Genomic DNA, 13,541 nt, shown 5'->3' with positions numbered 1-13,541 from the left:
TCTGTTGAAACATCATGTCCCCAGCAGGTGGGGTGATGCACTGTTACGTCTTTTTATGTCCTTGAAGTCCTTATACGGATTTTTCTTCGACTATGTGTTTTGGTGCGTTCTGCTAACAGGTCACAGTGTTCCTTGTTGTGGCAATAATGCGTCCTTGCCTAAAGTACATGCTGTTCAGATAGTGTTTTGCACATATGTTATCGTAGAAGCGGACAAGGAGGATTTTGCCTGTACTTATCCCTCCTTTTGTTTATATTTAAACAACAGCACGAAAGAAATTCATCTCAAAAACAGCAAAATATGAACACACTCAAAATAAGCAAAAACAGCAAAGAAGGAATATCAACAAATGAGTATCAAAAAATAAGCAGATATTCGACAGATATATAGAAAACCCCCATCGGCGAACCCGAGAACATCCAGGGACTCACACCCGAAGGTTTAAGAGAACCCATCATAAAGGGAAGAGGGACGGAGGTCCTTAGCAAACTGTGGAAGTGTCGTCGTCTGAGTCGAAGTCGGGGAGGGATAGGGGAAAGGGATCGTCGAGGGAGGGGGCGTCCATCTGGGGAAGGGCAGAGTAACGGACGAAAACGGAACACACAAGTTTAGTGACGGCCGAACGAGAGAGGGGAACAATACAACATGATAGAACCAAAAGGAGGCCAAGGCCGACCACAACGATGGGGGAGGAGCCACAGGCGCCAGCCGCCGTCTGTGAGCCAAGACCACCAGTCCCATCCCGAGGGGGGATGGCAATCCTCAGCCTTCATATCTGCGAGAAGGGAGTTGAGCTGTGTAATCGTATGGGAGATATTGCATCTGGAATGTAGGTGCAGCACGAATCGCCGATAACATGACAGAGGCCGCCACTGGAAGTTAGGATGATGTCTAGGGCGGCTTGGTGTTTTAGTAACATATTGCGCACGGCTGTCATAAAGGGAGTAAGAGCGGAGAAGCTGTCAGTGACAACTGGGTGAGGTTCTCTAAACGCATATGGAGAGCGTTGTGGGCATTATTGACCGCACCCCACCAGGGGAGGATTCCGGATAGGTATTTTTTAGCGCCTGACGTGAGTTCTTGTCTGGCGATATGGTGGCCGTTGGTGGTGGGATCGCGATAATGGGGATAATAATGCGTGGTATGAAGTAATCTATCCAGTATGGTAACGGCGGACGTAGTTTAACGAGGGCGCAAACGCTGGACCAAGAATGGGGAAGGAACTGATGTACGTAGGTGAGGCCGCAAAGCCACAAGGCGTTGTGACCATTGCCAGCACTGCAATCGGTGGGCCAGAACAACATGGTAGAGGTGAGATTATTGCTCCCGGAAACGTTACGGAAGAGATGGGAGGAGTTGACGCCGTGCGAGGAGTTGGCGAACGAGAGGCAGGACGAGATATTATGGACGGGCGGAAGGCCGCAGCTGTTATCAAAGGTAACTGCACAGCCTGTGGTGTTGCCGAGATATACACGAGTGGGGTGTCGAGGTCGTGAAACACAGAGGGCGTGACGGAGACCCAAAAGGAGGGTGAAGTGAACGGTAGCAACTGGCTCAAGGAGCGCGCCAGCTCGGCAGTGGAGGGTGGTGCCGTTATGGGCACGTTATGCCTGATTAGGGAACACGGGGACCACGGGGAACACGGGGAAGGCAGATTAGGCCTAGCGAGCTACCACCTATTTGGACCCGCTACGGGGTCGGTGAGTGAAAGGAGGGTGCAATACCATTCATCAGAAGTGAGGGGAAGGGGAGAGCTCCTGTCACTGTATGGGGAAAAAGGGTGTAGTCGTAGCAGGAGTTATTAAATCCCGCGGCTTCAGTCCAGGAGCGCAGTAGGCGCCACCAGAGGTTCATTCCTAGGTCTGTTATCTGGGGACACAGGCGGAACATACTCCATAAGGCCGAGATTCACATAATGGACAGATCTAAAGGGCGTGGTGTTAGGGGAGGAGGATGACGGCAATAAGGAAGACAGCGCGGCGGGCGGGGGTCGAACTTCCAACCAAAAATAGCCGCACGGATCGGAGCCTGAAACAAAGGCGCATATGACGAAGAAACCGGAGTCGTTTACCTGGGGTCTGGACAGGCTGATAATGACCGTAGCGTTAAGACTAGAGAGCTTTTGGACCTTAGTTGGTTGGTCAGGTCAGACCGGTCGTGGGGTAAGGTATAACCCCAGGGGATGTGATCTGTGTGCCATACAGCCTGGGCCAAGTTTGTACAGGGGCCCCTATTGCCTGGATGGGGAACATTTCCAGGGTGAGAAACCCACGTATAACACATATATATTGTTGTCCAGCCCAGGGCCAGTCCGTAACATGAATGAGGAAAGTAATTGCAGTGGTTAACAACGATGCCAGCGAGGGTAGTGTCGTTCGACGCAGAGAAAGTAACGTTCCGCACGCCAGGCTTTGTGACGCCCGTGGCATACATAGTTTGTCCGTTTCCGGGAATAAATGGCGTGCTTAACGTGAATTGGGCGGAATGAGGGGGTGACGTCAGTGTCAGGGTCGGTGGTCGGCGTAGCGCGAGAGTGCATGTCATACCAGATCCATGGTGCAACTATCATTACAGTGATTTTAAACAGAATGGTTAGAGTGCCACGCACACCGCAGAGGCTGGGGAGTTGGAACGGGTGCCAGGGTGGACAGCGTTCCATGGTGTCGTCTGCTTCTGCTGACTTGATGTAGTGTGGTGTGCGGTGGTCACCGTCTTTTGTCTATGACCTATGGGTCTGTTCGTCTATGACCTAAGGTGGACGGTTGCCAGCACGCGTCACCTTGCAAGTAGTAGTGTTCGTAACAGTGTTTTTTAGGGGATAGAAGGAGTTGTGTGTGACCCTCCTTGCTGGGTGTTACCGGGCTGTGGTTGGAGGCTGATGGTCTTGCAGTGACTGGCGTGCACCCACGTTGCCCTTTCCTGGACTTTTATCGCTGTGTGGGTGGTCAGGAGGACCTGGTATGGGCCCAGCCAGCGCTGGTTTTTCCAGGACTTCCGGCGGTGATTCTTTATCAGCACAAAGTCGCCCGGTCGAATGTTATGCAGGGGCCCGGTGGCGCCTTTGGGTAAGGCAGAGCCTACCTGTTGTCTGATTTCAGAGAGAGATTTGGTTAAGGAAATGCAATATCTTACCAGCGTGTCTTCGCAGAGGTTGGTGTTCATCGGCGAGCCTGGAGGTCCCAGTCCCACATTGGGAGGGGCTGCAAAAAGGGGACCTCAAAAGGGGAAAGGTTATTTCGTGGGCACACTCGCATTCTCATGTACATCAGCACGATGGGCAGCGCGTCTACCCAGCCACCCAGTTGAGGTTTGTTTCGCTGCAGCATTCAGTCAGTTTGTTTTTCAGCGACCCGCTTTCGCGTTCTACAGCACCCCCGGATTGTGGGTGGTAGCTGCAGTGTGTTTTTAAATCAAATTGGAAATGCGTCGACAACTGTGTGAGGACGTTGTTTACAAAATGGCTGCCATTGTCGGATGACAGTTTTTCCGGGATTCCCCATCTGGGAATTATATCTGTCAGTAAGGCTTTCGCCATTGTTGACGCCGTGGCATGTTTGGCAGGGAAGGCTTCCACCCATTTCGAAAACATGTCAACCATGACCAGACAGTATTTTTTGTTTCTGCACGGTGTAAGTTAGACGAAGTTCATCATTACACGTGAGGCCCTTTGGCCTGCCAGGGTTGTGTTGCTGGCAAATTACACACTTGTTATAATATGTGGCCACATTTGTGAACAAATGTGTATGTACTGCCGTGCACATCCCTCCTTTTGACACGTGGTCCAAACCATGTGACAACTTAGTGAAACAGGGAAACAGGCGCCTAGGCAGGTAGGGTTTGTCGTCGGGGCCCATCCAAACACCGTCGCAGAGGGTGGACACACAGCTGGACCAAAGCCTGCGTTCGTCTGGGGAAGAGAGGGAGAGGAGGTCAGTGAGGGAGGGGGTGTGGGGGAAGGGGGGATGAGTAGATGGAGGAGGAATGAGGGTGGGGGCGGCGTGCCGCGGCCTTGGCGGCTGCGTCGGTGTGGGCGTTGACGAGGGAGACAGGGTCTGTTTTGGAGGTGTGTGCGGAGCATTTACAACCAGCGATGGAGAGGGGGAGGAGGATGGCCTCCAAAAGGGCCGCTACTTTATGGTGGTGCAGGATGGGCTTGCCGTCTGATTTCAAAAACCGTCTGTGTTTCCAAGGGGCGCAAAAGTCATGCACGACGCCAAAAGTGCAACGAGATTCGGTGTAGATTGTTGCTGAATGGCCTTTGTTCAATTTACAGGCCTCGGTCAGGGCGACGAGCTCTGCTGCTTGTGCTGAGAAATGAGAAGGGAGGGGGGGAGGAGAGGACAACAGAGTGGTCATCGGCAACCGCGAACCCAGCATGAGAACGACCGGTGTCGGGGTGGCGGAATGCGGATCCATCTGCATGGAAAACAAAATCAGGGTTAGTCAGTGGAACATCAGTGAGATCTGGGCGGGGCGTACAGATGAGGTCGAGTTCGGCGGCGCAGGAGTGTGGCGTGCCGTCGTCAGGGAGGGGCAGTAATGTGGCCGGGTTAAGTTTGGTACAGCGGCGCACCGTGACATGTGGAAGCCCTAAGAGGACTGTGTGGTAGTGGAGCCAGCGTGCCGCCGAGAGATGGGAGGATTTTTGTTCCTGTAAGATGTTTGACACGGAATGGGGAACAAAAAGGGTGAGTGGCGCGAAACCCACAAAGTCGCATGTGGCCAGCACAGCCTTTTCGCAGGCCGCCACAGTGCGTAGGCAAGGAGGAAGGCCACGAGCCACCGGATCTAATAAACATGAGAAGAAACCCAGAGGCCTGAGGGCGTCGCCATGTTTTTGTAATAGGTCAGAGGTCATGCTGCCTTGATGAACTGGACAAAGGGCCGACGAACTGGACAAAGGGCCGAAGGGGGTCCGGAATCCCCAAGGTTGGAGACGTCTGGAGGGCTACCTTAAGGGCCTCGAAGGCGGTGCAGGTGTCCTCGGTCCATGTGAGTGGAGAAGAGGCTGTAAGGCTGCGGGACAGGGTGATTTCCCTAAGGGGGCGGTCGAGGGCTGAGAAATTGGGGATGAAGTGGCGGCAGTAAGAACACATGCTGAGAAAAGAGAGCATTTGCTTTTTGTCATATTCTGGATTCTGGCGGAGTACAAAGTTTTCCCCTGGGGGATGATGACGTGACCCAGGAAGATCACCTTTTGGGAGACAAACTGAAGTTTGCTTAGAGAAACCTTATGACCTTCAGATGAGAGGTGCCGCAGAAGTGTCAGGGTGTCCTGTTCGCACTGGGCCTTCGTAGGAGCGGCGCAAGAAGGTCGTCCACATATTGCAGGAGGTTCCGTTCCCTCAGAAAGGATGAGGGGGGCGAGGCTGCGGGCGAGAGCCTCGCAGAAGAGGGTTGAGAGGTCAATGACAGAAAACCAAGAGGATCCAGAAGGGATTTGACTCATGATAGTGTATGGGTTAGGAACATTCAGAGCGGGGGTGTCGATGGCCGCATTTATGGCCTGCAGGTCTTGGACGAAGTGCCACTCGGTGGGCTTCCCTTGAGGTCGGATTTTCTTAACTGGGAATATAGACGTTTGGACAGGTGAGTCGTCACATTGGATGGTAATTCCCGCATCAAGGAGAGACTCAAAGACGGGGGTGATGCCACCGACAGCTTCCTGTCGCAATGGATATTGTTTTTGTGACGGCCGGAAAGAGGATTTGGGTTTGATGTTCACAGGGGGACAGTTTTTTTATGAGGCCAACGTCGTATTTGCCGGCCGCTCAAAGGGTGGGTGGGACTTGGGCCAGCAGCGGGGAGATGTCTGAAGGTGTTGGCGGTTTGGATAACGACCGGTGTGGGCATTGTCCGGCATGAGCTGGACGGTTTGGAGAGTGGAGAGCGGTGCAACGAATGGTAGTTTAAACGCGTTCGCCGTAGGAGAAAAAAGACACTGCGGGTGTGTGACATTTGGCCTCCAGTCGGAGGCGTGAACGCAACGGTGCGTAAAGGCGTTGCCATGTTTCATGTGGAGATTTGGAGATGGAGACATGTGGGGCCGAGTCGGGAACGGTGAACAACGGCTGTTGGTCAGGGTCGAGGTGTATGGAAACCACGCAACGCTCTAAATCGAAAAAGATATCAGATGTGATGAGGCGGTCAGTTTGTTGGCGATAAGACTTGTCCTCGTACGTTTTGTCTGGTCCGCGGTGTATGTGCGAGGTGCAGTGAAGATCCTCGGTGGACATGTAATCTGAGTTAGGATTGACGAATGACGAGTGGGGGCAGTGACAGTCCGCTGCCAGCGGTGGCGCCCATCCACCACTGGTAGGCGTACAGCGGAGGGACCGCCTTGAGGCAGACATGGGTGGGATCTCTGGGCGTCGCCACAACCCTCAGCCCTTTGGGTGTGGAGGTGATGGAGACGCCGAGCGACCACATCAGGTCCCTGCCCGCTAGGTTAATAGGGCACAAAGCAGATATAAAGAAAGAATGCCTGGTGGTCCGTTCATCTTCGTCTGTGTGCCAAGTGCAAAGGGCGGGGGTAGAGAAATTTTCTAAAACCGTTTGACCGCTCACGCTGGTAGACCATGAGGAGCGGCCGCTTAATTTTAAACATATCTCCCTGCTTTGAATAGCAGAATGGGTGGCGCCGAGTCTACCAGAAAGTTGAAAGGTTTATCATTTACTATGCACGTTATGGTAGGCATTTTCTGATATGCCGAGGAGTCACAGATGGCATATGTGCTCACCGGGTCGGAGGGGGAGTTTTCTAATAATGCAATTTTCTGACGAAGCAAAGCAGGCAGTGTATCAGTGTCAAGCGCATCTTCATTCCATGGAGCGAGTGTAGGTGCGGTGTGTGTGTGTGTCTGTATGTTACCCCCCGTGGAAACCTCATCCGTCGTGACGGCAGGAGATCAGTCAGATCCAAACGGGGCCGACTGGGCGTGCTGGTTGAGATTGGGGTAGTGCCGTTGGCGTCAACGTGGTTCGGGGCAGTCCCTGGACCAATGTCCGTTGTTTTAAAGCAGTGGTCGCGATCATCCCCACCTTGGTTTGGTGTTCTTCGAGCCGGGGGTGGGCCCTCACGTCCGCGGTAGCTTCGGTCGCGTCCCCGTCCGAAGCTCCTTTCATGCTCTCGTCCTCTGCCTCGTCCTTGTCACTGGAAAGGTGGGGTGCTCAGCGATGCCAAGGCGAGGTGGGCATGGAGGGAGGCCAACTTGTGTTTGTCTTTGGCCTTTTTTTCTCCCTCCTTTTCCCTGGCCTCTGTATGTTTGGTGTGACGCAGGATGTCTGGCAGTTGGTTATCTCTCCACCCGCCTATCAGACTGTCCGTGAATCGTCTCAGGAGGGGCGGTCGGCGCCCGTCGCAGAACACCGTTTTGAGGATGGTTTCGAACGCGAATTCCTCACCACCATCGAACGTGGGAGGACAAACTTTTCCTGAGAAGGACGGACAAGCATCCACCGTGCGATGATAAAAATCAGTGACTGGTTCGTCTGGCTTTTGGCAGCAGTCTCTGATCTTTACGAGGTCGAATCTGACCGGGAAGTTGCGTTCGATGGATCTGAATACCGTTTCGACCCCGCTTCGACGCGAAGCTTTCCAGAGGGGCCATGGGGGGTGGTGTTGATGCGATCACCCTAGGTCAGACTCGGATAGAGAGAGCGCGGGGGAACACAGGCGGATCAGTGGCAAGCACAGCTTTTTCTGACATAACACCTTTCGAGCTCTTACTTTTCCCTCTTTCTTGACTACTGGCTCGTGCTTCTGCCTCTCTTGTCCATACCCTTAGACATTGTTTATGGACATGCATTCTGTCTAAATCTTTCACTGACACTTTCTTTTTCTTTTTAAATCTCTTCTCTTCCTCCGCAATTCTCTCACCCACTTTCCCCAACTGGGTCAAACTTAAACCTCCTCTCGCGGGAAACCCGCTGTGTTCGACCCAGTCTTCCATACATGCCATACATTTGTCCGGTTGTTTACTTCGCATATTAATCGGAGAACCCCAATCTGGTTTCTCCTTACTCTACGTGAACCCCATGTTTTTGAAATAGGAAACCCACGCAACATTTTTTATTTATATATTATATATATTAAATACATATATATTTATTCCGGAAACAAAATATGTTTTTGAAATAGGACTGCTATTTGAGGACTCCAACCTAAAATACTTAAAGGCAAAATTTATAGAGGACTCTAACCTCAGTTTTTGGGTTTTTTTTTAGGTTTAATTGTAGAAAGACTCTAACCTTCTATTTTTCTTGTGGAGGACTCTAACCTCCCTTTTTCTAGAGGACTCTTACCTCAGTTTTTTACATTTAATTATAGAAGGACTCCAACCTTCTATTTTACTCGTGGGCCTCTAACCCGGCATGCATGCACCGTAAGTCTGTAAAGGACTTTAACCTCTGTTTTTACGTTTCGGGTAGAAGGCCTCTAACCCGCTATTTCACTCACGGGCCTCGAACCCGTTGTATCCTCTGGGGACTTTAACCCTTTTCAACTCTGATAATCCCAAGGTCCTCTATTTTATAAATAGACACAATTTCAGAACTTTGTTTAAAATCACAATCGATCCGTGAGTATTTTACCGTGTACTGGAGGAGTTTTTGGACGTGTGGTCCCGCGGAGATGGCCGGGGTCCAACAGCAGACGGGCCTCCCGTCCTCCAAGCAGTTGGGTAAGAGGCAGGACCCTAACTTGTAATGTCCTGGATGATCAGTCACTGTCTGCTGCTGGTCCGACGATCATCTGGGGATCCCACTTCTGACACCAAGTTTGTCGTGGTAATTTCTGTAATAAAGGATCGTGAACAAATTCTTTGTTGCGTGTCTATTTATTTCAGAGGAACAGAGTTTGTCTTTGCAAAGAGAGGAGAGGGGGAGAGCGAATCACAGGACGCAGCCTGTAGTCGAGCTCACCCGTCCTGCTCGATATAGGGTGAGATGTGTGTGACCGTTGGGGTGGGGTGATGCACTGTTACGTCTTTTGATGTCCTTGAAGTCCTTATACGTATTTATCTTCGACTATGTGTTTTGGTGCGTTCTGCTTACGGGTCACAGTGTTCCTTGTTGTCGGAACAATGCGTCTTTGCCTAAAGTACATGCTGTTTAGATAGTGTTTTGCGCATGTGTTATCGGAGAACCGGACAAGGAGGATTTTGCCTGTACAGACCTTATCGCTGATTACTAACAACTTCTGGAGCAACTACATCTGGCACAAGGTGGAGAGTGGCATCATCACAGGGTGGGATTCGTTTCAAACCTGCCAAATCAAGATCTATGGTGCTGAGGAAAGGAAAGGTGGAGGACAAGTTCCGGTTTTACATCGCAGGCACAGCCATTCCAACTATCACAGAGAAGCCAGTCAAGAGCTTGGGCAAGGTTTTCGACAGCTCTCTGAGAGACACAACATCCATCCAGTCAACCTGTACTGAGTTGGATGGCTGGCTGAAATCCGTGGATAAGTCCGGCCTACCTGGAAAGTTCAAAGCCTAGGTCTATCAACATGGCATTCTTCCCAGGATCCTGTGGCCCCTCCTCCTGTATGCCGTCCCAATCTCTACAGTCGAGACCTTAGAGAGGAAGGTCATCAACCACCTCCGGAAATGGCTTGGACTACCAAGGAGCCTAAGCAGCATCGCACTCTATGGGTGCAACAACAAGCTGCAGCTGCCCTTCAAATCCTTGGAGGAGGAATTCAAGGTGACGAGAGCCAGAGAAGTGGTGCAGTGCAGGGATCCAAGCGATCCAAAGGTGGCCAAAGCTGGAATCCAAGTGAGGACTGGCAGGAAGTGGAGGGCAGAGGACGCTGTCCTAGAGGCAGAAGCAAGGCTGCATCACAGGAACCTTGTGGGAGTGGTCACACGAGGCCGTGCAGGGCTAGGATCTTTTCCAACTCCTCAATTGAACACCAGAGGGAAGGAGAGGTGGCACGTTGTACAAGAGGAGGTGAGAGCAGCAGTGGAGGAGACCTGGACTGAGATCTGGAGAGCCGAGCCTCACTGGATCAAATTCCTCATCCAGGCAGTTTATGATGTGCTTCCAAGCCCGTCTAACCTGCACACATGGGGCATAGCAGAGACACCAGCATGCCCATTGTGTTCCAAGCGAGGAACCCTAGAGCACATCCTCAGTTGCTGCACTGCGGCACCGCCGGAGGCATGACCAAGTCCTTAAGACCATCGCTGAAGCCATCAGCACTTGAGTAGGCAAAGCAGTTCCGACCCTCCAAGAAAACCATCGCCTTTGTCAGAGCTGGGGAACAGGCAACCCCTGCCAGAAGAACACCTGCAGGCATTGTGACCTCCGCAAGAGACTGGCAGCTGCAGCCATATTGCTGTTACCACCCTGCGGCCAGACATCGTCCTCGTGTCTGAGACCACCAAGCAGGCCGTGCTGCTGGAGCTGACAGTCCCGTGGGAAGACCGCCTGGAAGAAGCCTTTGTGAGGACGCTCTCCAAGTACGCGGGACTGGTCAGCGACTGTCAGCAGGCTGGATGGAGAGCAAGGTGCCTCCCAGTGGAGGTGGGATGCAGAGGTTTCGCAGCTCGTTCTTTGGCCAGAGCCTTCAGCAGTTTAGGCATCGAGGGAGAGAGAAAGAGGAGAGCCATCTGCAGTACCACCGAAGCAGCAGAGGGGGCCTCAAGATGGCTGTGGCTCAAGAGAGGAGAACAGAGGAGACATGGTAGCTAGTTAGCCATCTGGAGACTAGCTGGGGTCTGCTCAGTCCCGGCTGGGTCACCTGGATGAGAGTGTATGATGTTGAAAGACCCGAAACACTCAATGATTCCAGGGACATCACTGATGATGTGTCCAGAGGCATCAGCAGATGTATTTACACAGTATAGTAATATATATATTTATATATTGAGCCTAATCAAACAAATGTCATGCATATGTAAATGTTTTTAAGGTTTGTGTTTAATGTCAGGTTTATTGTACATTCATCTATCTGCTTCACTGTTTATTTCATAAGTTATTGTATAGGACCATTCATTTCATTGACAGGTCATGAACAGATCTTTTTTCTTTCTTTTATTTTGTTTTATTGTTTTCTGTTATTTTTAGGTTATATCTGTTCTTTATCATTAGCTTTAGTGTATACTGGCAGTTTATTTTTTTGTGTAGGGTTTACTGTTTACTGTATATTTTCAAAGTTTTCCATATATTGCCATTTCCTATTTTACATATTTTTATTGTTTTATTTCTTTATTATTGCTTTGCCTACTTTGTTGATGTGAGCTGCTGGGGCACTGCAATTTCCAATCCATCTATCTTTTCATATGTATATATTCTTATATTTTTTCTATATATTATTTTATGTTATTTTACTTTTTCTTTACTTTACTTTACTTTTTCAACTTTTTGGAAAAACAAATCAAGGCTGACTGACTTTAATCCATAGTTTATAAGAAAAAAACACTGTACTTTACAACCTCAAAAACAGATCAACATTGACAAACAGCAAGTTACATCAAGACATCTCTACATCTCTGCTATGTTTAAAAAATAACATGAAAAGAAATTGTCTGAATAAATGACAATTTTTCATTTACTTAGTGATAAAGCATAATACTGATCATAAGCACAAATTACCTAAAACTCAAACTAATTTAAATCATTAAAGTGCTCATTCTGTGACCAGTTGGCTGTGTGTGTGTCTTCTTGTGTATATGAATTAACACATACATGTAGTAACGGCCGTTTACAAAAACATTTGCATGTTAAAAAATAAAACTGACAAATTCCTACCAAACAGTTTTACACTTCTAATACAACCTCGCTACAATTAACAATGTGGAAATCTAGAAAAGATGGAATGTTCTGCTATTGAACATGTCAAACCATATCCATAAACAAGTGCCATGAAGATAAAGAGGTAAAAGCCTAGTCGTTTACGATATATGGTAACCTTGCCCTGCAAGGTTTTCCAAAATATATAGAGAGGAAATGCTATTCCCTTGCCAGGTGTTGTGATTAATGGGGAGGTTTGAATCGCCAAATGCACCACAATTCTACTCAAATCTTTACTTTCAAGATATAATACTGTTTTGACGTTTGTTTGATGTTAATTTACAAATGCATCTTGTATAAATTACCTTTCAGATTTCCCGTTATGAACACATAATACAATTGTCCACTTATGTCATACACGGAAAGGACAAGTATATGTTGAACTAATGTATTCATAGTTATTAACTTATCACAGACATTGAAACATATACATTACTATGTCTTCCCTTTCCTCTGAGCTCCAACTGAGATTTCAAGTCAATACATCTGACTTTGTGAAGCTACACTATAAGTCTAAATACCCTTTTAACCACAGATCTAATATAAATTATTTACAACTTATTTACATATTTACAGGTGAAGGAAAACAATAAATAAGTGGTTTGACTGAGAACCGTTCTCTTCAGCAGTCACCTCTGATCAAGTAAACATTATTTTACTCAAAACAGAATATGGCAACTAAGGAAAAGTAGATATTATGTCTATTGCCACAAATACAGGTATATGCTCACTACAAATGAAAAAGAAAAATATATAACTGCAAAAGTTAATGTCCAACATCATCGACCATTAACAATATTCGCGTCACTTTAGAGTTATTGTGTGACAGTCCCACGGTGGTAACTTTAAACTGTATTTCTTTGTGTTATCGAATGTTCAGTCTCTTTAATGAAACATGTCAAGCGTACTGACATATTCAAATGAAAGAGAAAGAACTCTCTCCACGGCCACACCTACAAACAGCAAACTTAAGGATCCCATCCATGTTTTTCTCAGTAGGTTTACAAGTGATAGTGACGTTGGCAAACAGTCCCAACAGTGTCTCCCGGCGGCTCCCAAAGGTCCCTCAGTGGATGTCGCTATCCATGAACTCCTCCTTGATGGAGTGCTTGTTGCGTGACACCTTGCAGTCCGGCATGTCGAAGCCAAAGTCGGCCCATTCGTCGGCGGGCCCCGCCATCCCCGTCGTGCCCACGACGCCGGGCCTGTTGGGGATGGTGATGGTGTGGCGCACGCGGAAGTGCACGGCCTCCATGACGCGTTGCCGCTGGAGCTCCCCGCCGGCGGCGCCGATGGCCGCCATGGCCGTGGCGGCCATATTGCTGCTGGACCGGAGCAGCTGCTGGCTGTGGTAGTCATGGTGATGGTTGGTGGGGGTGGGGGGCAGGGGAGCGCCCTGCTTCAGGTCCTGCATGCCGCGCCAGATGGCCAAGCGGAACTGCTCTGGGATCTTCAGGGCACCCAGGTCCTGGGGCGGTCGGAGGAGGAAAAGCAGGGGATTAGAAGGAGAGAAAGAGGTAGAAAGACTGTCCTTTGAAAGAGGATGAAAGTGAAAAACAGAGAGAGAAACGTCCCTGGAGAGCTCTTTCTTTTTACTTCTAGATCATGATGTGTCGAAGACGTTTACCTCCATGGAGAGAGTCTGGAGGTGGTAGATGGTCTGGAGGCCCTGGGAGGTGAAGTAGTCGATGCAGTTCTGACAGCCCAGACTGGTTAGAAAACTGTTTGAGGGAGGGAGAAGAAGG

At 49.6% G+C, this 13,541-nt stretch overlaps 1 protein-coding gene across 1 annotated transcript in view; it reads right to left on the bottom strand.

The window, feature by feature from the left end:
• Nucleotides 1-12,862: 12,862 nt before the first annotated feature.
• The window catches only part of tp73 (tumor protein p73), a gene marked incomplete at its 3' end in the record, with an annotated part of 48,791 nt that continues 48,112 nt past the window's right edge, over nt 12,863-13,541 (bottom strand). Inside the window, exons 5-6 of the mRNA XM_080014462.1 lie at nt 13,424-13,517; nt 12,863-13,264 (exon numbers count right to left, since the gene is read on the bottom strand). Coding sequence (XP_079870588.1) covers nt 12,863-13,264; nt 13,424-13,517 — 496 coding nt within the window. The remainder of the gene's footprint in view (nt 13,265-13,423; nt 13,518-13,541) is intronic.

This window comes from Zeus faber, assembly GCF_960531495.2.
Source record: "Zeus faber genome assembly, chromosome: 15".
NCBI lineage: Eukaryota > Metazoa > Chordata > Actinopteri > Zeiformes > Zeidae > Zeus > Zeus faber.
The sequence above is the reverse complement of the archived record's forward strand: the minus strand, read 5'-3'. Positions and strand labels throughout refer to the sequence as shown.